Here is a 27,264-nt window from a genome sequence, read left to right as displayed (position 1 = left end):
GGTTTTAGCGAGAAACAAACGAAACCAAATCCGACTCCTCAAGTTCGTCGATCGCGAGCCGGATGCAGCATCGCGAGTCGAAAAGACAAAAGGCATCCGATCGGCCGAAATATAAAAATAAAAAAAAAATGCAGGCACAAGGAGATGAGCGTACATCCGTTCGGTCTATCGCTCGGCAAAGGTTGACCAAGGCCGCGCATCGCGAAAAGAATGGAGGGCAGTGGTCATAGGCGTAGGTGCACCGCACGCATCGTCATCGGCAGCCGCAGCAGCCCCGTTTCTCCTACGTCTCTACTGCAACGCACAGCTCGTCTGCTGGCGATTCTCCGTACGCCACGGGCGTTGCATGCGCCGAAGGTTAGTCGGCGATGAGCGGCCGAGTGGCAAGCAGCACTCGTCAACCCTCGTATCGCCGTTCGTTCCTTCACGAGAGTGCGCCGTCCTGGACCGATGATGCTGCTACGAGTGCGAGCGGTGAGTCTCATATCCTACTGATTTGAGGGTTTCGCGCGAGGGACGATTTGGCAAACTCGAACGAGCCTCCGCGATTGTTTCGCGCACGCGGAAAGAGACGGTTAGTCGAGGTCGATGGCCGGTTAAATTGAGGGTTTCGCGCTGGCGCTGCTCGTACGGAAAAAGACTACGACTATGGTATTACGTTTGTTGGAGCAAGTTTTAGTGGCTCGCAACAATGCATCTTAAGCATATGTAATCGATTGCGCGGTATGCACGGAATCAGATGAGAAAACAGCGAAAACAATGCGTGCGCACTTGCATGTGGAATTGATTACACGTGCCCACGTGAGCGAATTACTGAGAGTGCACTGCTTATTATTTCCAATCGACCCTTTTGGCCTCCGATAAACAAGAAAATTAACGGAGAATAAAGGAACGCGCCAGAGTGTGCCAGTGTGTGTGTATGTGTGTGTGTGAGTGTGTGTGTGTAGGAAGGAACCACGGTCAAAATAATTTTCAGCTTGTACACTTTTAAGCGTCAATATGTTGACTGGCATTGTTGCTTTATTGCTTTATTTCTGTGGCTCGATTATAGTTTAACGTCCAAGAATCTTATAATGATTTAAGCGATTGCGCGTCGAATTCATTAAGCTTCGAGCGATAAAAAAACATCTTTTAGCTGATTTTCTCACATCGCTCATTTCATTATTGCGCGATTCCAAATTATATCGTACGAAGATAGGCACACCAACACGCAAGTTCTCACGCGTGTCTCTATTGCGGACGTCATTGTAAGATCGACGCCGAGTCTTTATCTTCATATAGTGCTTAATTTTCCACGCGCGCATGTGGAAGCCGCCGAGTTGTAAAGGAATCAGCTGGCAAATTAAAATCCGAATAACCATGTCAATAAAACGAGTCAAAAGCGTAAAAGACAACAGTACACGCTCGTTACGAGAACAATTAAATTTTAATGCTCAATGATATATATACATTCACACACACGCACAACACAAAGATTTCAATTTATTACATGGTGCAGGCACGCGTTATCTAATACAGACGTTACGTAAGTCTTTTTTTTTACGACTCGCGATCGATTTAACATGGGAGCATGTGCCAACGACGAGATAAATCGTGAGGTTTGGTAAATAGCCACCGAAAAACCCCGAAGGGACAATATGGAAAGTCAGCCAACCCCTCGACTCAATTATCACGCGCTGTTTGCCGTGGCTTTATCGGCGCGTCGCTCGAGCGAGCAAACAATCATCACGAATTTATATGCTGTCCCTCTGTCCTCTCTTCTGCAATCGGCAAGTCAAAAATTACCCGATCACGCGTTGTTTATCAACTGCTGAGATCACTTTCTTCGCAGAGACAATGGATATGCTTTTGCTTGTAATGACTTTTATTTTGTTTGCTGATTGTGAGGGAATGAAATGCAGTTTTAGCAGCGGCAATCCGATTTTACTGGCGCAGTGTAAAAGATATCGTGCAAACACTCGAGATAATTAACAGACAAAAAATTATTTGTAGCGTTTAGTATCTCACCAAAATGTTTGCCGATTGTACAGTGACACACCCTGAGATTTTTTCGAAAGACTCAATGGTTTTTTTAAGCATGAGCTTTGTTTTTGTCCAAGCAATCGCAATGAATTTATGCCGGGTAAAATTTTCCAACGAACTTTACTTTGTACGTAGATCAACGTAAGGAAATTTTAAGCTTTGTTAGATATCTTGTCCAACGATTAGATTTCCAATTTTAATCATCGTGATGGGTATAAGATAAAATTTGCAAATAATAGACTTCGTTCTGCATTTGCATATAAATTGAATTTGTTTTTAACAAGAGCTCGAGAATTCATTCTCTCGAAAATTACATCGAATGGTGTTATCTTCGTGATTCGTTTTTTATTCCTATACGAGATATAGACTATGAATATTACTCGCTACTGATTAAGATCCGACGGCGATTATATACTTTTTGCGCGCTACTGATTGCAAATTAAAAAATTCACACTATTCGAGAACAAAAATCCGTTTTAATTTTGTTACGCAAGCAAATTATTCGGTCCGATGTGATGGCTCAACGAAGGCGCGTGCCGGGAATTCGACAACACGCGCAGGACTGAATTAGCTTTTTCGTATTGATGTAGTACCGTAATTCGAAACGAGAACAGGCCACAATATTTTGTCGGGCGGTAATTATTTATCACATCAGCCGTCGGAATTTCACGGGAGCAGCTCTATATAATTCGAAACAGTACGCGATAGAGGCTACTGCGAATCAATAAATTAATTAAAAATAGGAGCTAAAATGAATGAAAAAGAGCAGAAGCAGTAATCGATCTGAGTAATAACCGAAAGCCGTGAAATTGAATGAGCATCCTTTTGATTCATAAAGAAGAGAGATTACCGCCTTGGTTACCGCGGTTCTTCATCCAATCGAACCAAAAGAGCTAGAGATTTGTTTGTCTTCGTCCGACGGACGTGCAGTCGCGACGTTGATTCAACGGTGGCAACGAGGACGCGATAAATTGTTGAAAATTAATCCCCCTTCCGGCGAGAGAAGGCGGCGCGAAGGGGGATGAAACCATTCTCGAGTTACTCGCGCCACACGCACGTCGAGACTTCACTTCCTTATTTCGGCGCCTGAACTTACGTAATGAACGTCGTGCGCGCGATTTTACGCTGATTAATGTTCTGTCGTTATGCTTCGAGCTCGCAAGCTTCGATATGTAAACGCTGTCGCTTATATGTTTTTTCTCAATGTGTACATTTTAACTTGACTGCGAGAGAGTATGTGTCATTTGAAAAAAAAAATCTCTTGTCATGTTTTAATTGAGTGACTATTGACGACAACGGCCGATAAAAGTGCAGCGATATTCGCGTTTGATTAATTGGACTAATAAACTCAATATTTACAATATACTAATTGGATATCACGATTTCACGATTTCACGATCGCGAGCGAAATTCAGTTTCGTTTTCCGTCCGTCCGGGAGAAATCTCACTTATAGATAAAAAAAGCTCGCTTGAAAAACCCTTTACAACGCAAGCTTGCCGAAAATAAACGAAAATGCGTGGTAGTTGTCAAGTCTAGGGAGCTTTATCTACTTTTAGCTGGAACGCATTGTCCCCCCATTCTCTCTATCCTTTTGACCCATCAAACTTTGGAATTAAATGTGCAGAAGCGGGCTAAAGCCTCTTTTGACGTGGATTACGCCCCCAAAACTTTAAAGTCCAATTACTTCTCTGGCTGACACACATGCACGCGGGCGCGCTTTCATTTGGTCTAGAATTACAACCTTCGCTTGTGTATAGTTTTGGCTTTGGTTATACGAATGGAAAGTAGGTTAGTTATTCGTGGTTCGAATCAACTTTAGAAATCAGCACGTATCTTTCGAGATCATTTGGCGGACATTCGGTTGATGAAAGTTGTGTTGCTGTCATTTGTTTTGTCGTTCGTATCGTGGCCGAGCGCACGCGTGCCTGCGAACGACGAGATCCGAATTTCCGAAAGATGCAAAACTAATCGGCGATACATCGGCTAATCCTCCGATTGGCCTTTTGTCTCGCTCGTTTGCACGAACAATCTCAACGATATACGCGTAATAGCGGCACGCGCGACGAGAGAGGAGATGAGCGGGTGAGACTCAATCGAATAAACTAAAGTGTACATTTAGCCTCGGCGCCAATCGTCGCTCGTTGACGACTCGCGAGTCGCGAAACCCTTTGATGCTCCGCTCGTCCATCGCTGCTCATCTCAATTGCACTTCACCCACAACGAAGAAAGTCTCGCTGTCGTTTATCGCAAACTGCTTCCAATTGGTTTCTATTTTGGTGTTTTACAAGCCGCGCGACGACGACCGAGAAGTACGCTGATCACGAGAACAATCAACAGTCAATAAAACACGAGTGAACTCCCAAAGCTTACGCCGCGCGAAAATTTGCAAGTAGCGCTTTTCTCGTAGTAGGATTACAATTTGCCCGAGCAGGCAAACGATTCTCCCACTATATGAATTTTATGTTTTACATCTTTTATTGATTTCGGACATGACGCCTCTTGTTTCTTTTTTTTTATCTGGATAGGAAAGTTATTCCATTTTTTCGTCGTTGCTCTGTGGACCGAGAATGCTGCGGATCGCGGACTGTGCGTTCGGACGAAGCGCAAAGGAATGGGCTTCATTATAAGAAAGTCACGTTTGCCATATCTCTGTGGTAATCGCGTGAATTGCGTATCTAACGATTAAAGCCGAATATTTGCTCGCAGAAATACGTGCGAGGGAGGTGTACGCGCCGCTTACTATTAGAGCAGGCAGGATTGCAGCGATTTATCATACTTTGCCTGGGGAAGGACGATTAAAACTTTTCCAGGACGAGTTGTGTTCGGCGTTGCTCGCATCGGAAACGGGTTCAAACACATCGACGCAAATACACATGTATATGCTTTGCTCTTCTCTCTTCACCGGTGTTGACAAAGAATGACGCTTTTTCAATGAAGTTAGTGGATCCGGATAACGTCGTTGATATCGATAATTCGATTCGCCGCTCCCGCAAATGTACCGTTTGACTTGGCCAATGGATTATTTTGTCGAGGATCGTTTGTTCATTTCACGATGACCTGCGTTTATTCAATTAAATTCAGCGTGCACGTTGTAACTTTTTTAGTTGCATAACAAGCTATCTAGATTTTCTTAAAATCCCCGTTCAAGCCACAAAAAGCCTAACCACGCACGTTATATCCGTCAAACCTCCGAACTCGCGATGAACATCTATATTCCAATACTTGCCATCACATCAGTTTCGCAAAAGCTAAAAAGAAAAGTACGCCTCGCTCTCTCGCTCAAAACTTTCGACGACGAGGAGCCGCGCCGAAGCCTCGATAGAATTAAAGAGGGCAAGTAAAAGTTGGACTGCAGGGGTTGAGTGAAAGAGGGAAAAAAATGGTAGTAAGGGTTAAGCGCGAGAGTCTGTGTGTGTGTCTCTGAAGAGAAAAGTATGAGGAGAAAAACAAAAGACTCCTTCTTTTTTTTTCGGCGAGAAGTGTGTGTACCCCGAGCAAATATCGCGGGCATGCTCGAACCTCTTTTTCTTCTTTTTCGCTGCTGCGAGAGAGGCCGTCGGCCTCGTTTCCTGCGCAAGGTCTAGAAGCTCACCCTCCTCCTCTCCCCTTTTTTTACGCGTAAATAATCTTCAGCATCGCCGCTCGACGGAGGTTCCTTTCCCGTCTATTTCTGGAAAGATGAAGGATTTTTTTCGGACGTGGTACACGTGTACCTCGATAGCGCGGCAGATGGTAGAATTCCATTGAAAAGCTTCGTACGTGGGGGAATTTTAAAGCGTGTGTAATAGATCGCATCGATTCCAAAATAATTGATTTATAAAGAATTCCAACATTGTTTTTTTATGTCGATGCCTTATTTTTTTAATAGTAGAATCTTTTCAGGCAAAATTAAGTTAAATCGATTCACGTTATCAAACATCAGACGCCACTTGACAAGAAATAATGCTGTCCAGACGATATCCAAAAGTTATAATAAACTTTGAAAGTTCAAGACTCATAGAATATCTTATCGTTCAAATCAATGTCGAATTTCCAAGTCATCAATTGAGTATTTCTAATGAAGACGCAAAAACAAAACAATTAAAACTGCGTGTAATAATTGCTTCCAATTGCTGATGGCATTAGTCGCCAAAATTTCAATTCTGCTTGTGTTATAATGGTAAGCTGATATACATATATAGGTACGATAGATGGAATTCATTCATACGTGAAATCGCGAAATTAGCAGAGCCCAAATTGATGAGCTCGAGTGTATGTATGCCACAACATGCTGTGTGAGCTCCGAGCGGACACATCAAATCGATTATTGCATGCGCAAAAAATTTAACGTTTCGGATTATCAATTAGATATGCCTTCAGAGTTATTTCATTGATCAGGTGCTTGCTATGACGCAAAAGTATGTATGTCCTCATCGAAGATGATTTTCCGACAAAATTTGTATCTCAAACAATTGAGCATCATCAAAAGCTCCAGCGGCTCATTCGCAGTTGTTATTACGGAATCACACGTCGGCGTACGACGCGAGGTAACGCTAGTTTTCACCGCCTTTCAAGACTCCATGCCGCGAGAAATAAATCGAAGTAAAAAGAGAGACATCCTGGATTTTCCTCGATAACTTTTGACGTCACTCGCGCTGAGCTCCTTTTCGCATTACATTCGGTATACGTACGTCAATGCGGGTGCAATTTTCGAACGGTAGGCAACATCTACGCGCCGCCTTTTTCGTTGTTGACATTTTTAGGAATCCCAAATAATAATGTTTAACGTCAAATTTTAGCGCTAAAGTGTACGAAATGCTTAGTGATCGAGTTGGTGGGACATATGACTTTAATCAATTTTAATATTCTCTATGTTATGACTTATTCATCGAACATAAAAAATAATGTCTATTTTATATTCTTTCAAATGGCATTCGATGATTTTCGGATATCTATAGACTAAAGAAAAACAAAATGCAGAAGAGGCTATTAATAGTCAAGGTAATACAAGACTTTCTACATTCGTGTGTCTCGATATTTTCTTCGATGTTTTCTCAGCTTTGTCGTGTAATAAAAACCGAATAATTTCACCGAAACGCCAATAATTTTTTCTGAGAAATTTCTACTTGCAATAAGATATCTATTATCTAGGTGAAAAATCATCGGCTCATTAATTAGTGATAAATAAGACATGACAGGTTCACGAACATTATATATCGAAAAATATATACGTGTGTGACTTTCAAATTTATACATGAATAATTGATGAGAAGAAGACCATCGCGTGATGAAGAAAAATTGTGGAAATTCAACCATGTATCAAGTCGAAAATATTCAATGAAATATTAATAAGGGTCCATTAAGAGACGCCTTGGAATTTTATTGGAGTTAGCCGATGAGCTTTCTAATTTGGTAATTTTTCGCGGGAAGTATAGGTCGCCCGGATACTTGATCGATTTTCACGTGTAGAGAAGTTTGCTCTAGTTCCTTCTTTTCTTACTTTCGCCGATATACACGTGTGGTTTTTATTTTTAAGACTTGCCGCGTTCAAGAAAATTTCGAACTGCCGTTGCATAAGCAATGCGTAAAAAAAAAGGCAAAAAGAAATGAATCATCGATTTAGAGTTACATTGATTTTCTTGAGTACACTTTTGTAGCTACTAATGACGACTATTATTAAGTCAGCCTTCGAGTTTTCGCTCGAAAAGTTGAAAAGAAAAAGAGGAAACAAAAAATTAATGTCCTATCTGACTTCTTATTCGTGAAGGCGACGACGATAAGTTTCATATGAACGATCTTTGCATCTGCAACTGGCTACTTTGATACATGTACGATTAGCTTTAATCGAATGACTCAATTTTTTTTTTCAAATGACTCTGTGATTTAGAAGAACGATTTAGATCTCTTTTTTTGTATCTTTGAACAAGTAAATTTGAAATGATTAATAAAATTTGGTATATGATTATGCTCGTTGAAACCGTAGTTATGTTTCCAGACTAGATTATATATGAAAAAAATATTTTACTAATCTACCATTGAAAAATCACCTGAATTCCAATTGCTATACCAATTCGATTGAGTTGAAGTTTAATTTTTCTAATCAAAATTTTATAAAGCAGTCAATTCTGGATTTTTGTCATATCAAAGAAAAGGCTATTTCAATCGAAATATTCTCTGAACAACAACGAAAAACGTCAATCACAATCTCCAGTCAACAATATCGAGGAACAATGGACATGTATATCTACCATTCCCACAAAAGTCATCGAGGTATAAAGGTGCATCGCGGCATTCGTCTGCCTCAGTCACATTCAGCGATGCATTTGCACATGAAAAAGCGCCATACGCCGAGGCAAAGCAGCTGACAGCGGTTGAGCAGCGAAAAGAACTGTAATTAGCCTGAATTTGCGGTGAGTGCAGCATCAATTATGAAGAGAGGGGAGTCCGCGCGCATAAATTTGCATGACATCAACAATAAAGACGATCAGCGCGCGCCTGCAAGCTCGTGATATTTGAATATTCCGCTTGACCCGAAATTTCAATAGCGCGAACACGCGTGTGCTGTGCCGACGATTAGAATTATCATTCGGAAAGGGTCGAGAACACACCACTTTTCTGGCAGTAAAGTTCTGCGGCCGAAAGAGAAGAGAGAGAGAGAGAGAGAGAGAGAGAAACACGAATTCGCGCTGCACTACCGAAACTTGCTATTGCGTGAAAGAGCGCGTGTATCAATTTATCTTTGCGTTCACAATTTTTCTTCCGTTACGTAACAAGCTTTGCTACGCTGAAGTCGCAGTACAATCAGGCGTGCAATAAAGAAAAAAAAGCTACAAAACGACACGTACTTAAACTTGCGAGCCATGGAGAAGTTAGGATGCACAATTTTCTTGGTGAAGCGTTAGCTCGACGTTGGTCGTTCGCCGAATTACGCGAAGTCAACGCGTTCATTGAAAAGACAAAATACACAACGAACAAACGCGCCATCGCGATCTGGCTCAGGTCGAAATTGCTATCAAGCAATAAGGTAAAGCCACTAAAACAACAAGCAGCGATCGAAACGACGTCGCAACGATCGATCGACAAAAAGCGACACTCGGTCCCGAATGCACTCTATCTGGTTAAGAAAAGCAAACGCCCGCCGAGCAATCGCGGAGCTTTCGCGATTGTGCACTCGCATATAGCGATCGGTTATGTCGCCGGCGGCTCATAATCGTTCGATGCCGCGCACAAAGGAGAAGAAAGAGAGAAAGGAAGGAGAAAAAGAAGAAACCTTCCCGCGATTCGCGTAACTTAGCGCAAAAAACAGATGCACCGACAGTGACGCCTCCATTGTTCGCGCAGGAAAAGAGACACGGATATAGATTGCTTCGGGTATATCGGTCGTACTCCAAGCTTATGATAAATAATAAAGCGAGGGAATGGCTACAAAAGAAAATATGACGTCACAGCTATCCATACCGCAGTTTTTCTTCAAAATTCGTATCGATTCACGATGAAATTGTTGCATCGAGCACAGTATTATTGCAAGCACCATCAACATCGGAACTGGTAAATTATTACAACTACGGCCGTCGAATAAAGAGGGCAATCAGCATATTATAATTTTAATCGCATAGAACATCAGACTCCACGTTCGTCTATTGCGCATAATCCTCGCATGAACATCAAAGTGATCTTATTGACAAGGATAAAGTGAATATAATCCCTTAGAGCGATATGAAGCTTCGTTATTGGCTTTCGAAATAGATGCGCGTGCGTTGCGGCTATTAAAGCGATCAATCTATTATTCTCGTGCTCTAACATTTCTCATCGACGCACCGCATTAACAAAGACTGGAACAAAAGCGCGGCATGGCTCCGGCATTGCGTAAAATGCCGGAGATAATTCATCGCGAGATGTTATAACCGCGGAAGTCGAGAACGAGAGAAAGAATACATTCTTGACGTCGCGCGTCGAGACTGCGGCAAGGTGGACCGGATCGTTCGCGCCACTATGTTCCTTTTCTGGAGCTCGTTTTGAGGCGGTCTCTGCGAACGAGTTGCAGCTCAGCTGCGTCGTATAGATGTCGTCAAATATATGACAAAATACCAATTGTACGCGGAAATTCCGCAATTCAAATGAACGCCATTGAAATTTTTAAGACTCCGTTATATTTTGTATTTCTGTTTATCAAATTGTGTTCAGGCTTATCATATTTGACTAAAAAGCTAAACCTATCGACTATATCGGGCTCTGCAATTGTAAAATGTACTTTCGAAAAAATGACTGACTTGAACGACAAGATATTAATGATTTTTTTAATTCCAGCTTTCGAATACAACTCTCCGGTTACTCCTCACCAAAAACGCGCGTGGTCTTTAGAATATCTTTGAAATAACACACTGTGAAATAAAACTACGGAAAGTCTTCAATGTCCGAGCAAATAGCCCTTCGAAGAAGAAGTTTCGTACACCTACATTACGTACGTGTTTGGCTGGCACACTTCCAAAATGCGATGCTAGGCAACGTGACCTCTCGACAACATAGCTACTCCAGTCCTAATTATTTGCAGCCTTCGGCGCGTCACCCACAAGCTTTTATTCCGCGTGTAACGACATTCGCTTCTTATCTCCCGCTCCCTATTCCTCAAGAGAGAGAGAGAGAGAGAAGAGAGCGGCGTCGCTGCAAGTAAATATCGCAATAAAAGCTTGGTGTGTATTTCCGCGAGAGTAAGTTTCGTGTGTCCGAGGCTGCTGAAAAGAGCCAGCGTTTTTAGTAGCCACCGCTAAAAGTGCAGTATTAACGCGCGCCTGCAAAGGAGAGACAGAAATCCAGGTGAAATGGTTCACATCTGCGAAGCATCCTTCCAGTCTCGTCAAAGCGCAAAAATCACCGCCGTGACATTTTTACTCTCTCTGTTAGACGTTAAAATTGCGCGAGAAGAGGAAGATGGAAGGCATCCGAGCACGCTTGTATGTAAAACAGGTTGAGCTCTCGGGGGATTCCTCGCTCGCGCGAGAACAATTTCACGGCGACAAGGCGACATGCTTTTTACAATCTCTCTCTTGCGCGTTCCGTTTTTTTTTTCTTTTCTCTGCAGACGATTTAAGCCTACTCCTCGTTCCTAATATCGCCGCTGGATCTCCCTTCGCGCATCGCGCTTTTCCTCGCTCTTTTTCCGTCGTGCGATCGAGGGTCATCTTTGTGACGCTCGGATAGAGTCGCGCCGCGCTGCGTTTCAAGGGTAATTCACACTACGCGCGCAATGCTAATTTGTTTCGGGCGCGCGACTCTTTTTCTCTCTCTCCTAGCCCGAGTTTATTTAGCGTGGAAGAGAACGAAACGAAATTCAAACTCATTTCGCCGACCTCTAAAAGCCGCGTCGCACGCGTGTGCGCGCGTGCCAATGCATCTCCACACACACACATACACATACACGCGAGCGCGTGTCGACCTCCCTTCCCTTGTACAACTCTGACACATTCCCTGACTTTGTCACGCGGTCGAGAAGCAGCCAAGGTCAGTCTGTTGGCGGCCAGTGAGCCGGTGATGGCTATACACGACACTGAACTGAATACTCTTTTCAAGAGTCGACGACGACGATGCTGCTACTCATTAAGCCCCTAGGCACGGTGTGACCTACCTACGCTAAACAGCGGAAAGATTCTCTTCGCACAGGCGCGCATCTCTATATCTACCGCAGAGACGGTATTAGTAGCTCGAAATCTTCTTCCTCTTTTTTTTGGCGGGGTGGGGGTGGGGGGTTTTTCGCATACGGATGCGACACTTCAAAGGTAAATGCTGCTGCTGTGGCTTTTTTAAAGGACGCTTGTCGTCGTTGGTGCTCGTTTACGCTTACATACGCCTGGGTGAAGAATCAATCGAGTGAATAAACAAACTGTTTTTTCTTTTCTTTATATTGCACGGAAATAGCTTGTCGAATTTTTCATCTGGCTTTGGTAAATAAGCCGAAGGCGAGGCTATTCAAATGAAAAAGATTCAAGCAATATTCAGTACGAAAACTGGCTATTGCCGCATGCGCAGGTAACTGTTTGGCACTCACTCCCGAATGAGAAATATAAAATGCAGATCTTGCTACACACGAGTGCGTACTAAGAATGCGTCATTTGCATTTGCGAGCGTTTTAATATGTATATGAAACGCTGTCGAGTCATCGTCGGATTAGAAAAATTAGCCTTTGGTTTTATCGACGTTACAAGATGATTTACATCCTGCAGAGCGTTCGAATTAATCGCCGTACAAACAAAGCTGACGCGAGAAAAAGCAGAAGAGAAAACTCGCAATCTTATCGACATCTATTTTATTTATTTTTATTTTTTTTTTTTACGAATTCTCGAGTTACTGCCTCAGCGCGTTGTTGATAATGAACGATACAAGGCTCTTCGTCGTCGTCGCTCCATTGCACACGTTCCGGAGGTGTTTTTCCTTTCCCGCGCGACATTTGACCAAGTGCGACAATTTCTCCGCGCAACTTTTTTTTCCCTGTTTTTCTTTTTCTGCCAATATGTAACGCACGTAAAACGCACTATAAAACACCGCGCAGGTGGCACAAGGTTATCCGCGCGCGATGTTTGCCACGCACGTGCGAGATTTTTCTGAACAGTGCAAACGTGAGCGAGAAGCTACCGTCTGTAGCACTTGACAAGTCTTGAAATTTGCAGATTTTGCGACGCGGTATTTCCGCATCGAACGAGCGCCAACCATATAACTCTGTTAGATGAAATTCATTGTTTTCGCGTCAGTCACAATTTGCAGCAGGGTTACGGAGAACGAAACTCTATTGCATCGTGTGTCCGTAACGTCAATTTTCATTGCTGCCAAATTCGTGCTTCGATGAACGTGTGCTTTTGGAATCCCGAAATGGTTGAATACATTTTTATAGGCATAACAATGTCCCCAAATTTATTTTGGTTTAGATCGTGACGGCGCGCCTAATCATTTCAGATTCGTCCTTTCGAGAGCTTCATTGAGAAATTCAAACACTTTTTGTATTTCCAAATTGATCTCCAAAATTAATTTCAAAGGCCATTCCAATGCTTTTATTAAAGTTGTTCACGCTGGCTCGCTGATTAATCTCGTTTTAAATCGACAAATCAACTGAAAATAATTGCATTACTAATTGAAAAGTAATCGCACTTAAAAATGTCCATATACCGAAGTTGACGCAGAGCGTGCACACGTCATTGATTTATTCACTCTCGAATGCACGCAAGCCCTTCTGATGGCATACCGTGACGCGTCGGAGCACGCGTACACAGACATTAATTGGAGACTCGCTAAGTTCAATATCCATAATTATTTTCGACAATCGAGCATCTATGGCATCGAACGTGGTTTTTTACGGGCAAGTTGCGCGGGGATACAACTTGCCAAAACAATTACCCTTGAGCGAACCTCGTTTGGTGCCGTCGATGCCCAATCGTCGAAAATAATTTGGTATTTGAAGTTCGCAAGTCGGGAATTAATGTCAAGCGGAAAAAGCTCATGCGAAACTGTGACGCGCGCGTCCTGTATATACACAGCAAACAACGGGAGGGCAAAAAAGAAGAGCTGGCCGATCGTACAAATATATGCGCACGCGAGATTTTGCACAGAAGAGCGAGTTTTCTTTGTTTTCCTTTGCCATTGATCGACCGGTTTCCCTCGCGATACACACGTAAGTTTACTCGTGCAGCGCTCGCGCGAGAGAAAAAAAACGGAAGGCACTCGAACGTTCCCGCGCGACTGTACGTCGCTCTGTGTTTTCATTATCGGTTACTGTAAGTGGAATTGATAGACGCCGTGCGATAAAGTTTATTTTTAGGGATTAGAATGGAGTACCAAGTGCAGTAACAGTAGTGACACATACTCGAAGTGTCCGATTAATATATCGCTCCTTACTATCACTAACTTTTGTAAGCACTTGCAATCATTTCTATTTTTTTAATCGATCTTGTTATTTGATTAAAATATCTTCTTGGAATCCCTAACGGATAACACAAGCGGATTTCATGCTCATAGGTGTCAGTGTGAAACAGTAAGGTGCGTCATTTTTCAACTTCGCATGTCTGACACTGCAATTTTTACAATCACTATAAGGTACTTATGCTGAGTATAAATTAAACTTTTTTGCTACAAAGTGATTAAGTAATTATTACACGTGAAAAACCGATTGAAGTAATTACGCGCATCATAAATTCTTCTAGTTCAGTGTTTCCTTGTTGTTCATGGTATACAATGTCATTATTAAAACAAACAATGGCACGGATAGATACGAAGAAATTTATGGAACAGTACGCTAGTGATACAATGCTGTGATAATTATGCTTCTTATAAACATTTTTATATTCGCATCATTTCAAAACTTTTTCTAAACATCATATTCATTAACGAAATATTGTAAAATGTTATTCCAACACAGCCGGCTTTTACGAATACCTAACGAATAAAATTTATAAAAAAAATGTTCGTGTACATAGTTTGCAACTTTACAAAACGAAAACTAAGTTTTCTGTATCGTTCGGTTAAACGTTTGAAAAAAAATATTCATGAAAAGCCCTAACAACTTGGATAGAATCAATAATATTAGACACACGTTTCATAAAGTGAGAAATGATGCAGATAGATGTTGAACTAGGATTTATATGTATAAATTATACATTTGTATTTTGTCAATAATGACAAGAACTAAAGCAAGATTTTCATCGATGGTACTTGCAGCTTCTCTATAAAAAAGATAATAACTGGCTTCGATTTTCCCACATTTTTTCGCAAACCACGCGTATTCTTTATATGATTGTATGCTTGAGATCAGACAAAAGAGTATTTCATACAAAAAAAGTAGAAACAAAGATTGAGCTGCACACTTCGAGATGGCAAGAGGCGAAAAAACCATTCAATTATTGTAATTCTGAGATTTTGCTGGAAGACTTTTTTGTTTGGAAACTAAGTTAAGTGGCTTCGAAAACATATTTTGTGGAATGCGAGGATCTCGACGATAAAAAAGCGGAGCTGTTCAAGGAGTAAGCTCTCATTATGTGCAACGGAGAAAACTTTGTACCAAGACGTTCGTCTTTCTTTACGGTGTCAACGTGGACACTCCTGAAATTCCGCGTCCTTTTTCTTCTTCTTAGCGGTAGCCATAAAATTACGGAAAGTAATTTGGAAAATTGAATAATACGAATTCGCTTGCAGCGTCACCATCTACAATTACGCGAACAAAAGAACGGTAGTTATTGTTCACACCTTGTTCTTTTTTGCGTTTGGCAAAAGCATGCGTGGCGTCGCTCGAGCAGCGAGTCCATTTGGCGTGTTCTTCCCGTCAAGATTTAATCGATTTATTCGAAAAGGAAAAAACGTCATGTGACGATATAAACGCAACGAGGCGTTGACAATAAATTCGACGCTTGCGATAACAGACGAACGATCTATGCACAGAACCCGCGATGATTTGTACATCTTGGCAGTTGTATTGTCCCTTACTACTTTTTGCAAGCAAATGGAGATTCATGGCACGATTTTGCCAATTCCAATGCAATAAAGACCCATTCGTACGTTTGCGTCGCTCTTTACGCATTGAAGATCGATACGACTCGGATAGTGACGTACATTCGAGCCATTTCGAAAGTTAAGTACGCGCAGAGGGAAAATTTTAAGCGTATGAATGTTATTTCAATTTTATTGTAAAAGGAAAGTTTACGCATCGGATCAAGTAAATAAGGAAACTTTTTCTTTCGCTACCATTTCATTTTGATGCGTCAACAAGCAGAAAATCCAGCTAGAGAATGTACGAATTTGTATTTTTTTTCATCATATCATATAATATGATACTCTATTATGAGAGTCAATTGAATAAATAATGTAGGAGTACATTAAAAATAAAAACGTTACATTATTCACACATTAACGAATTTTTTCATAGTTTAAAGGAAATAAAATTTTTAATATAAATCAGATTATATCGTATACAATAATGTAGTTTTCACTACTTAACCCGTCTCTCAATACTTTCTGTAGATATACTTCGTATTAATGAAACGCATGAATGAAAAATACCGTCGATATGGACCACCTTGAATACGCAAGTTGACGTGAGCATATACCGCAGGATTCCTTAAACGATTGTAGCTGCAGAAACTTCCTTATTTCTCTCGCGGCTGATTATTTAGGATCGCTTTTGTAGATTCATTTTCGTTTTGCTTCTTTTTTCGGTCGCTCGTGGTAACAAGCTCATTCCGTTACTTTATCGACTCGCAATAGTAATAACAAGTAGTTGAACGCATTCACTCTACCATATGGATAACGAAGACATATATGCAAATGGATTTTTTTTTCGTTTACAAATAATTTTAGATGCAATCGAGGCTACTATAATTTCTATTTTAGCGGAGGATTAGCATGTTAGAATTGTGCATTTTTTTATTTTTTATTTGTCATTCAAAATGAATATTTATGAAGTTAATGCGCGATTTAATTAAGTGATTTACTCATGTAATTATGGCTGAAAAGACTTGCATCTGCAGCTACGTAAAGATGGCAAAAAACGGTATATAATTAATTTGAAAATCGACTCCAAGATTGTAACAAAAAAAATTAGGTGTGTAACTGCACATATTGATATTTAATTAAACGCATTCAAAAGCCGACTACTCCTTTGATTCAAAAAGTTGGTGTAATTTTTGTTTCTGCATTTTTATTGACTTTTTCATGATGTCGAATATACATATATGGTCAAACAAAATTTACCAAATTTTCCCCTACCTCAAAAAAGGCATATATTTTTTACTTAGTATGTTAAATTGAAAAATAAAAAGAAATCCTTTAATAAAAACAAGCTAACTTATTTCTAAAAATGTTTTGAAAAGTTTGAAAACTACACTTGTTATCACAATTCTCTCTGACAGTCAGTTGACAAGATCCAATTCATTTTAATTTCGTTTTTACTACTGTAAACTGTAAACTATAAAGACTAATGCTGAACAATATATATGAATGAATGATTGATGAGAAAAAGCAATCACTCTTATATCGAGTTGTATTGCATCTTAAATATTTCATTGCCGAGGAACCGGTCGTATCATAAAAACCAATCATGTCTAAATTTGGTTGATTGGCACGTGTAGACTCTTTAATTTTGTCGTTTTGCATCATTCACAATTAAAGTTTCAGTTATCCCATCGCACTCCATATGTACACAATTGAAACACTTTAAAACTGAGTAATCGCGATCATCAATTATTAAATATACGGCTAGTTTTATTTGTACACGTTTTCCTTCTGAAAATAATTGAGCACGCGGACCGATAAAAAAATCAACGAGAGAAGTCGTTACGCGTTCCTAATGGCAAAATAAGAAGTAACGTCGATAACGCCCCGTAGGAAATTAATCGTGCAGACAAGGAAAATCTCAGATACCTGCAGATCACCATCTCAATTAAGAGAACACTTACGTACACGGCTAAAGATGATGCTTCAAGCATGGACGTCGCAAAGTTTCCCCGACGGCGACACGCTGCATGAAAACGAAATTGGTGGCATGCTCTATATGATCCGTGCATGTCGTGGGAATGTCTCGCCCTCGTGTAAACGACCGCTAGTATGTTGACAATAAAAGCGAGAGATAGAGAGGAAGGGGGAAGGCCTACGTCGAGTCAACCGAAACAAAAAGCAGCAACTTTGCGCATTATTTAATCGCGGATATCAATGTCGTAATCTGAAGCACATGCGAGTGAGCGCGCAGAGTGTATTGTGGCGTAAAAATATCTGATATGTGCTGCCTCATTCCATGACTTTATTTTATATAAAAATTTATCCGTGGAATGTACGTGCACGCTACTTTATACAATAAAAATTTACGATATTCTGCGTTGTCCCATTGCAAATGCAAGCAAAATATTTGCTCGCTTTTCGAAAAAGAAAAGAAATTAGTAAGGTGATCCCATCGCGCCTCGTGCATACTATCCTATCCAGTGAAACTACAACAAAATACGATGCACATGCAAGTATACGCACAACTTCTCCCTATCTCTCTCTCTCTCTCTCTCTCTCTCTCTCTCTCTCTCTCTCTCTCTCTCTCTCGCTTCCACTCTCTCCCTCTCTCTTTCTCTCTCTCTCTTTTTCTCGAAGGGATGGGTAAGGAGAGGGGGACACCGGTTTTCGGAAGCAGCAATCTGTATAGGTACAGCGTGGTAGATATAGTTGAAGTGCAGCATCGCGAGAGAGCGACGAGAGCGCCGCTTCCAAGCTTATAAAGTCTGAGCAATGATCGAGCACGAAACCAGTTGATTTTTCGCCCTCTCGTCGCCATGAGCGCCACCTCACTTATCATCGCTCGATCGTCACTATCCTTCGCTGCGTTTTCATAAAAGATAGACAAATAGTTTCCCTACATGCACACGCGCATGGAGATTAGGCTACCTCTCAGATGTGATATTTAGCTTTGTTTTACAAGTGAACGCCACCGGACTGTACGCGAATCCCTCGAGTGAGTATATTTAGTTTTGTGTGAACATTCAGATTATGAGGATGAAAGTGCGATATTTAAACTGATTGATTGCAAACAATCGAAGCGATTTAGATGTTTGATCGATCGTCAATTTATGTACGTAGTCCTCGATTCCGAGAATTTCGTGTGTCTATATATATATATATATATATATATATATATATATATATATATATATATATTGTGCGTGTGTGTGGTATATATGTGTATGTGTGTCTACATGCTTATTTTTACGCTAACAATAAATGAGGTGCGTGTACGCAGGCACACGCGGGATCATCCTAATACATATATTGCGTAAATCGCGCGGTTACGAGATCAAGACAAATCGATGAAGAAAAAACTTTGACGTCCATTTTAGTGTTTTCTTTTTTTCTTTTTGTCGTAATATTATTAACGCTTTTATGACGTGCACATACACATTTTTTCCCCCAGTATAGTCTCTTATCAAAAATTGGACGAGGAAAAAACAAAATCCAACACCGTACACGTGAGCATGATTCGTTGTGTAGCAGATCATTGGAAAAGTTGCTGAGTGTACGCGAGCGTACGATAGGTGGATCATAACACGATTGAATAAGCAACGATTCTCGCATACTCCATTAGGATAGCTGTACAAATTTCACCGCAGTATTCGCGACTATAACGCTTAAGTTATTTATCGATAACGAAATGAAAAGCCTCTCGCGGTATGAAAACTCCCGGATAAAGCGGTTCCAGAGTCGTCCACGTGTTCGATCAGCTGTCCTAACAGCTTTATTTTTTTTTGCATCGAACCGATTTAATTTCAGATTAAAGTACGAAGCCGTTCGATCGAAGGTGTTTTCATAAATTCGTTCTCATATTTGTAATCTCGCGTCTAACTATTTTTCGTTGTTGAGTTCGAAAACTCTAGCGAAGAACAATATTTTCCAAGTCTAGACTTTGAATTAGAGTAATTTTTTAATATTTTTTTAAACATAGGTTCTATTTCAAAATTTCTACTGTATCCGTTGTGAACATTTATAAAGACAAACAAAATTCTTTTGAGACGCAATAAAATATATTCAATAAACTTTTGTCCTATTGGAATTACGAAATATTCGATGTCACAATCGTATTATAAAATTTAAAGAACGTGTTTTTCCCTAAACGTCATATTTTTCTTAGCATTATGCCGAAAAAAATATATATATACATATCGGCTTTAATCACAGCGTCACTAAAACGCCCATTATCTCATCGATAGCCGATACTTTTTTACGTAACGTCGGTACATTGAACTTGAACGGCGATAAAATGAGAACGAATGGAGCATCGTCCCGCCATAATTATGCGCGTCAGAATAAAAAATACAAATATACAGATTTCCGTTTCTCTCTTTAAATTTTTCATTAATCGCTGATTTCAGTTATCCTTTGTTAACCGATTCCGCGATATTTTATTTTTCCTTGACGATTAGATTGGATGGTACAATTAAGAGTTTTTTTCACGCCTACTCAGGTCATCTAATTCGATGATAGATAAATCGTTAGAACGGGCCACACATGGGTATCGTGTAAGTGAGAATTAGCGTATCAAAAGATAATAAAATTATACGAACATAACTTGCGACAACTTAGATGACCCAAATTTGGAAGTATCATGACGATAACGAAATGCGTGATCGGTAATAAAACGCGTGATTTTCGGCTAAGCGAATGCATGTGAACAAAGATCATACTTGTTCTCAAGCCAAGCGTCAATTATTTTCTCACATCCGTCAACGTGTCATTTTTTTCAACAACGTAAAAAGCTCGAGCGTTTTTCTGTCGACATTGTTAAAGTCTGATTATCAAACAATAAAAACCTTCAGAATACAAAAGCATAGCATATTAGCAAAAGCGTCTTTGAAAAGGGACAATGTGAGCGGAAACCAAATCAAGTTTATTATTTTTTTTTTATTAAATTTTCAAGAACCTTTTATTAAAGAAAACAATACAAAATATAGCGCAAACAGATAACAAAAAACTTAAGTCTATTCGCGAATCAAACGCACGGCAAAGGAAAAAAGGTTGCGGAGGAGAAAAATCCGCCGGGTGTCAGCGAAGAAGACCGAAAACAGAATGAATACAAAATGCGAGCTCGCTGCGTCGCTTACAAAAAAACAGGAAAATTCATCCCCACTTCGCAGTGGGTTCCGCGGGAACTTCAGGGCCTTGATGCGCGCATTGGTCACGCCCTCGCACCCCTCGTGTCCGCTCTCTCTCTCTCTCTTGCTCTCACGTTTTGTAGCCTTCCGAGCCAAGGTTAGCCCCGCGGCTTTCCTTCCCGTGCGCGACCTTACAAAACCCAGGAGCATGCTCCTCGTGAGGTCTAACAGCCTCCAGAAGCGAACTCCTGGAGCTGAGGGCTTGACGGCCACGAAGCGCCTTGCGCTTGTGCGCGTCTTAACTTCGAGCCGAGAGAGGAGGGGGAGATCAGGCAGCTCTAATTGCCAGCATCACTAGCTCAGTCCGAAGACGCTTACAATTTCTGTACCGCACATTTAGGCCATGTGATTTTTCAACTAAAGAAACACGTGTTGGGATTTCCCCAGAAAGCGGCGGCGGCCGTAAACCGAGGTCCGTGTCTCGTATTTTTATTTTGCGTCGCGACAGTCCTAATTAGGGAAACTGCCCATAAAAAGGGCCGCTATTCACTCTGCGCACGGAAAACGATGGACGTTATGGACCTAAGCTATGGACCTAAATACTTTAAAACCTAAAGTAAACAAGCGGACACGTAAAATTTTTATTATTGTGTTTTAACGCATTTCGTACTCTCTCAAAGAGAGATGATAATTGAAGACGAGTGGGCTTGCCGATAAGATTTATATTAGTTCAAGTACACAACACTTTAACGTTTTTGATGTCTGTCAGCGATAAGATTTTACTCAACTATCGAGTGTATCATATTGGACATTTAATGAGAGTAAAAACCTGAGCGGATGATCTTTTTTTAATTTTTTTGTTCATATAACTTGTGTCTAAAGAAAAGTTAAACACGTTTATCAAAGCCCGATAAAAACAAATAATTTTCCATCGGGCGTTCAATTTGCTCAACGGTATAACAATTGTTTCTAGCGTATTATTTATCACCGATGATTCAAAGAATCTTTTACATAATCTAACAACACCGTCATTCTAAACCGAAACAAATTAATTTCAGTAGCAGCAGTGAGATAACAATTATCAAATCGCAAGGATGACGGAGACATTGGACAAGAAGAAAGCTGAAGGTGGCGAGTCGTGCGTCGACAATCCTCCAAAGATTGAGACGTTCGACGACATTCTCCCACACATTGGCGAAGCTGGACGTTACCAATGGTTTTTATTCTTCCTCCTTTTACCTTTCACCATTGTCTACGCCTTCCTCTACTTCGCTCAATTCTTCATCACCCTTATACCTGAGGAATATTGGTGCAGAGTGCCGGAATTTGAAAATTCAACTCTCACGGATTGGGAAAAGTGAGTGCCTTGTGCATTAAAAAGATTAGAGGGCTTGCGGATTTTCGAGGCCTACGTGCTCTAGTTACTTCAATTTGAACATTTACCGTCATTCTGAAAAATCAAAAATTTCTTCTATAATAAATATAATATTAGAATGTGAATCGGTTCAGTTACAATTTCAATGAATCATTGACGGTGTACTTCATTTATCACTCGACAAGTGAAGTAATCGGGCCAAAAACTTCACAAATATTGTGAATCATCAACGCTATGGTGACTGGCTATAGAAACCATCTAAATCAATTCCTTCGTTTGATTTCGCGGAAACGAAAAATTGTGCAACAATATTTCCATGACATTATAGACAAACCAATCGACCTTTTCGTTTTGTTGCGAATGCGTATCAAGTGAAGTTTATTATCTCGTAAGTGTGTAATTTACGGCGATACTTCCGATTGCGAACCTCTCTCCGGCGATAAAAGCTTAAATGGTATATTTTAAGCGAGATCATCAATCGTCGTGGCTTTCTGAGAATAAGCTTAAAGTGTACGTGATCATTTCAACTGATATTGTATTGAACATACCTACTAGGAATGGATTTGCGGTGATAAATGAATAATTTGTAATCAATTATTGATTAGACGATTAATCATATTATGTTCCGTTTTTTTTCACAGAATACATTTGTCAGTGCCAGACAGACCGTATATAGAGACAGAAACTAACTTGACCTATTCACGATGTACAATGTACATCACGAATTACACGAAGGTGCTACTAACAGGCCAAAAACCTGGACCAGACACGCCGATCGCTAAATGCCAGTCTGGTTGGTCATTCAATCAGTCTAATGTGCCTTACCTGTCCATCGCTGCTGAGGTAATATGCGAACGTTCAAAAATCAATCTTAAATGCGCGAGTTGGCACATTAACCATTCCATAATCGCTCTATTTTTTGTTGCAATGACCTACTTTGAAAGTCACTTGAGTGTCTTAGGGCTATAAAAGCCAGTTTTTAAAATACCGATAAAATCTGGATTACAGCGGCGAGTTATTTTTTCTCTCGCTTGGCGCGACTGAAATGAAAATGGATCGTATGCATTAACGCGCGTTTGATAAGATCACGAGCGACATTTCAAAAGAATCAGGCTGCAACTTGCCATTTTGCAATAACTTTTTTCACAGACAGTAAGTTACGTAATATGTTGCTCGATACCGTCGACTTCGACGTTTGTCTTTGCAGTTGGAGTGGGTATGCGATCAAGCATATTTAGGCAGCGCAGCGCAGTCAGCTTTCTTCGTCGGTAGCATCGTGGGTGGTTTAATCTTTGGTTACATCGCCGATCATTACGGAAGATTACCAGCGCTTGTCGCCTGCAACGGAGTCGGATTTTTCGCCTCGATCGCCACGGCGTTTTGCAATAGTTTCTGGACGTTCGCAGCAGCCCGATTCGTCGTCGGAACTTCTTTCGACAATTGCTTCAACATTATCTTCATCATCGGTAAGATTAAACTTACGCAACTCGGCACTCGATCTACGCTTAAATATGTAACACATAGACTGCTTCTTTATAGCTCGAACCGTCTTGCTTTTTATGATTATTTTTCCACCTTTTTCTGTTCGTTGTTTTGATTTTTATTCACCTCGATTTTTGCCACTCGTTACATCAAGTTATCGAGTACGTGGGACCGAAGTACAGAACGCTCATGGCGAACATGTCCTTCGGCATATACTTCGCATTCGCCTCAAGTATATTGCCCTGGATCGCCTACTGGGTATCAAACTGGAAGATACTCAGCGCGGTCGCTGCGCTGCCGCTCGTTGTCGCCTTCGTCACGCCCTGGATCGTTCCTGAAAGTGCAAGGTAAGCTGATCGCGCTTATCTTTCAAATCGATCAATCACATCCTGGCGAATGGACGATACAAAAAAACAAATCTCCTCAAAGATGGTACATACAAAACGGCAAGGTGGACAAGGCGATCGAGATGTTGAAGAAGTTCGAGAAAGTCAACAGGAAGAGCGTGGCGCCGCAGGTCTACGAGGAATTCGAGAAGAGCTGCAACACCATGATCAAGAACGACAAGTCGAACAACAACTACACGGTGCTCGACCTGTTCAAACTGCCTAGGCTCGGACGCATCACCGTTGTCCTAGTCATTTACTGGTAACGCATATTCTCTCTCGAGCTCGATTATCGATCGTTAACTGTCACCCGAGTCATTCACGAGCGTTTTCGTCCTATCAGGCTGCTGATGGTATTGGTATTCGACGGTCACGTTTGGAACATGAAGCTCTTGCACCCAGACGTCTTTACCTCGTTCTCATTGGCCTCGATCACGGAGCTGCCGGCTGCCATCCTCTTAGCTCTATTCCTCGACAGATGGGGCAGACGTTGGATGGGTTTCTTCTCTATGCTTATTTGCGGCATCTTCTCTTACATCGCCATAGCGATGCCTATTGGTAGATTTATATTCTTTCCTTTCAATAACCCAATTTTCCAGGCGAGTTTCACAGAAATCATGTTAATGGTTTATATTTAAATTTCATTTGCAGGCGCACCTGCAATGACGATGGCTATATTAGCTCGTCTAGGCGTCAACATCTCGGCGAATATCGGTTTTCAGTACGCGGCTGAAATGCTGCCGACTGTCGTGAGAGCACAAGGCGTCTCGCTCATCCATATTATCGGATATTTCGCTCACATTATTGGACCATACGTCGTCTATTTGGTGAGTCGGACGATGATATCCTGCCAATGCATTGCGAGACTGAATTCTACATCGATCATTCTCTCGACTTGTTGCCTATAAAATAAACTAATGAATCTGATGAATATGTTTTAGGCGAATTTCCACAAGTCGCTGCCACTGATAGTCTTGGGCACTTTGTCGCTTATCGATGCCGCGCTCACGCTGACACTGCCCGAGACGATGGACCAGGAGCTGCCGGAATCACTTGAGGAAGGCAACGATTTCGGCAGACAGCAGAGCTTCTGGTGGTTCCCTTGCATCAAGAGGTAATATTCAAATTTTTTCGCTATATTCAATATAAAAGTCGTACATTTATAAATTACTTGACGTATTTAACACGATTCCACTTGCTGGCAAAGTAAATTAGATTTTCATAGTGAACTCGCTTTGATGTTACAAAGAAAAGTAACAAGTTACGTTCCGTTATAAATAAAGTTAAAGTGTTAGCAACGTTTTTACCTATTCTAGAACAATCTTGTTATTTTTTCTTCCCTGTACACAAAAGCATTTTAGTTTTTACCTAGATTCAACGTAAGATAAATAAATTTCTGATTTTATGCTCAACAGATCGCCAGAGAAGAAAAAAAAGTACCGAAAAACACTGGCAGGCGCGACGAACGCAGGTTTCAATCCAGGCAGTCTTCAAAGGATCGAATCGACGAGATTATAACAAATCCCAACCAGATAGACGTGGAAAAAAGTGCCGAGGACTGCGTTATAAATAAAGAAAAGTTCTGCTCTCTCTGTGCCAAGTGTGGGAAAGTGCGCGTTGCATAACGAAAGGATTCTTTTTTTTTTTTTTCATTGCTCTGCAACACGGAAGGACCATCTGTTTGTACGCATTTCGCGCTGAGGTTCGAAAGACAAAGAGCGTTTTAGTGAACTATTTTAGTGATTTTGTTCGCTGCAGAAAGTCGAGTGCAACGAAGTATTTTTCTGTTTCAAAGTGCTGTTTATCTTTTTCATTTTGTTTTAGTTATTTTCTTACTTTGCGGGTGTGTTTGTTGAATGGAAAAGACTGAACTCAACTGAATTGACGACGAACATTCCCGAGTGTGCCAAATTGTATTGTCGCAAGCAGCTTTTTTTAATATCAATACTTGCGTCTAGTACGTTGAATCGTATGAGTAGAGAGACCCATGAGTTTTTTTTAATCTTTTTTCTCCTGCATAGTTCTAATTCATTATTTCGCGTACTTATGGGGCTGCAATATGCCATCACGTGACGCTCGAACATTATTTTTTAGGCGGCTTGAATATGACCGACAATACGCCTTGGATCATATACATATTTTAGTTTTTTATGCTTTTTATAAAGACGAGATGTCTGAATTTTACTTTTTTTTCTACGCACACAAGAAAACGTAATAGACGATGAATAATAATGTCACTTGTTACGATTTTTAATTGTACATTTAGTTCTTATTTCGAATGACGCGTAAATATTGAAGCTCGTAACGAAGTGCAATCGATCGGAATCGGTTCCTGATGGAATGACGACTATGAGTGTTATATGTTCATAGACGTAATTTTGCATATAAGTATAATCGATACTGACAATGTATTTGTAATGAAATTTTGTATGGTAATTATAAACGAATTGTATTTTTCACGTTCAGTATGTGCCGTTGAATATTATGAGATTTGTTTCATGCAATAATTTGTTTTTAGTATTAATGATTAATATTATCAAGATGATGTTGATACCACTATGTTAAGATTAATAATAACGTTATATGATAATCGAAACACAATTGTAGTTCTTTGTTATATTATTTATCACTATTTGTTATTTGTCACTATTACTCACAATTTTATTAGCGATGATGCTAAGAGACGCCTCATTTCATTTTATTGGACCAAAAATCTTTTAATTCGACAGTTGTGTCAATTTGAGGACGTGACGTAGTATAGTGCAACGTCATTATCAATAGAAGCACACTTGCACGATAACAAAAGTTAAAAAAAAGAGACTTGTTTAGTTTTCTTTATTTAACTTTTTTAATAAAAGTATTTCCTTGCATATGGAGTCGCTTAGCTTTGAGATGATAATGACAGTTCGAAATACCGAGTTGTCGCAGACACTTTTCAGACTATGTAGCTTTGCAGGCTCGTTTCTGACATACATACTTAATTTTAACAGATGTGCGAACTAAAAATATCCTCGATAAGTTATTAACATTCCGCTTAAAAAACATTCCACAATTTCAAATGTTGAGGTATTCTCAGATCACTTTGTCTTGCGATTGTCTAATTTTTGAAAACAGATGCGATTGAGAAAACAACACGAACTGAAAGCAGACAATCTATTGTTACTAACAGAAACACGATGTAGGTGACTCATCGTATTCTTATGAGTACTTCGTAAACACTGAATTTTACAATTGCAAAAGCAACACGGGATCTTATCAGTAACTTTTCGCAATAATGAAAAATTATAAATCCGTAAGGTCATCACAACTGCAAATTACCAATAGCGATTGCCATGATATTGTCGATTAAAATGTAGAACTAACATCATCTTTTGCACAAGTGAGCGTGAAAATACCGAATAGAAAATATACAACTCGTTAGCTTAT

At 40.4% G+C, this 27,264-nt stretch overlaps 1 protein-coding gene across 5 annotated transcripts; it reads left to right on the top strand.

The window, feature by feature from the left end:
* On the top strand, positions 1-27,121 carry LOC131662986 (organic cation transporter protein-like). Of its 5 annotated transcripts, none has more exons than XM_058933034.1 (10): positions 1-474; positions 21,657-21,952; positions 22,612-22,813; positions 23,178-23,436; positions 23,607-23,799; positions 23,882-24,100; positions 24,182-24,396; positions 24,490-24,665; positions 24,780-24,952; positions 25,254-27,121. In XM_058933034.1, the coding sequence occupies exons 2-10, from the start codon at positions 21,690-21,692 to the stop codon at positions 25,354-25,356; spliced, it is 1,803 nt and encodes a 600-aa protein (XP_058789017.1). In that variant the 5' UTR covers positions 1-474; positions 21,657-21,689; the 3' UTR covers positions 25,357-27,121. The 5 variants fall into 5 exon arrangements, with proteins under 5 accessions (XP_058789017.1, XP_058789015.1, XP_058789016.1 ...); XM_058933032.1 differs by having other exon boundaries at positions 35-474; positions 21,654-21,952; XM_058933033.1 differs by lacking the exon at positions 1-474 and adding an exon at positions 8,288-8,412 and having other exon boundaries at positions 21,654-21,952.
* The last annotated feature ends 143 nt before the right edge of the window (positions 27,122-27,264 follow it).

Source organism: Phymastichus coffea, unplaced genomic scaffold (assembly GCF_024137745.1).
Source record: "Phymastichus coffea isolate CEN01 unplaced genomic scaffold, Cenicafe_Pcof_1.1 PCOF00028, whole genome shotgun sequence".
NCBI lineage: Eukaryota > Metazoa > Arthropoda > Insecta > Hymenoptera > Eulophidae > Phymastichus > Phymastichus coffea.
The sequence above is the reverse complement of the archived record's forward strand: the minus strand, read 5'-3'. Positions and strand labels throughout refer to the sequence as shown.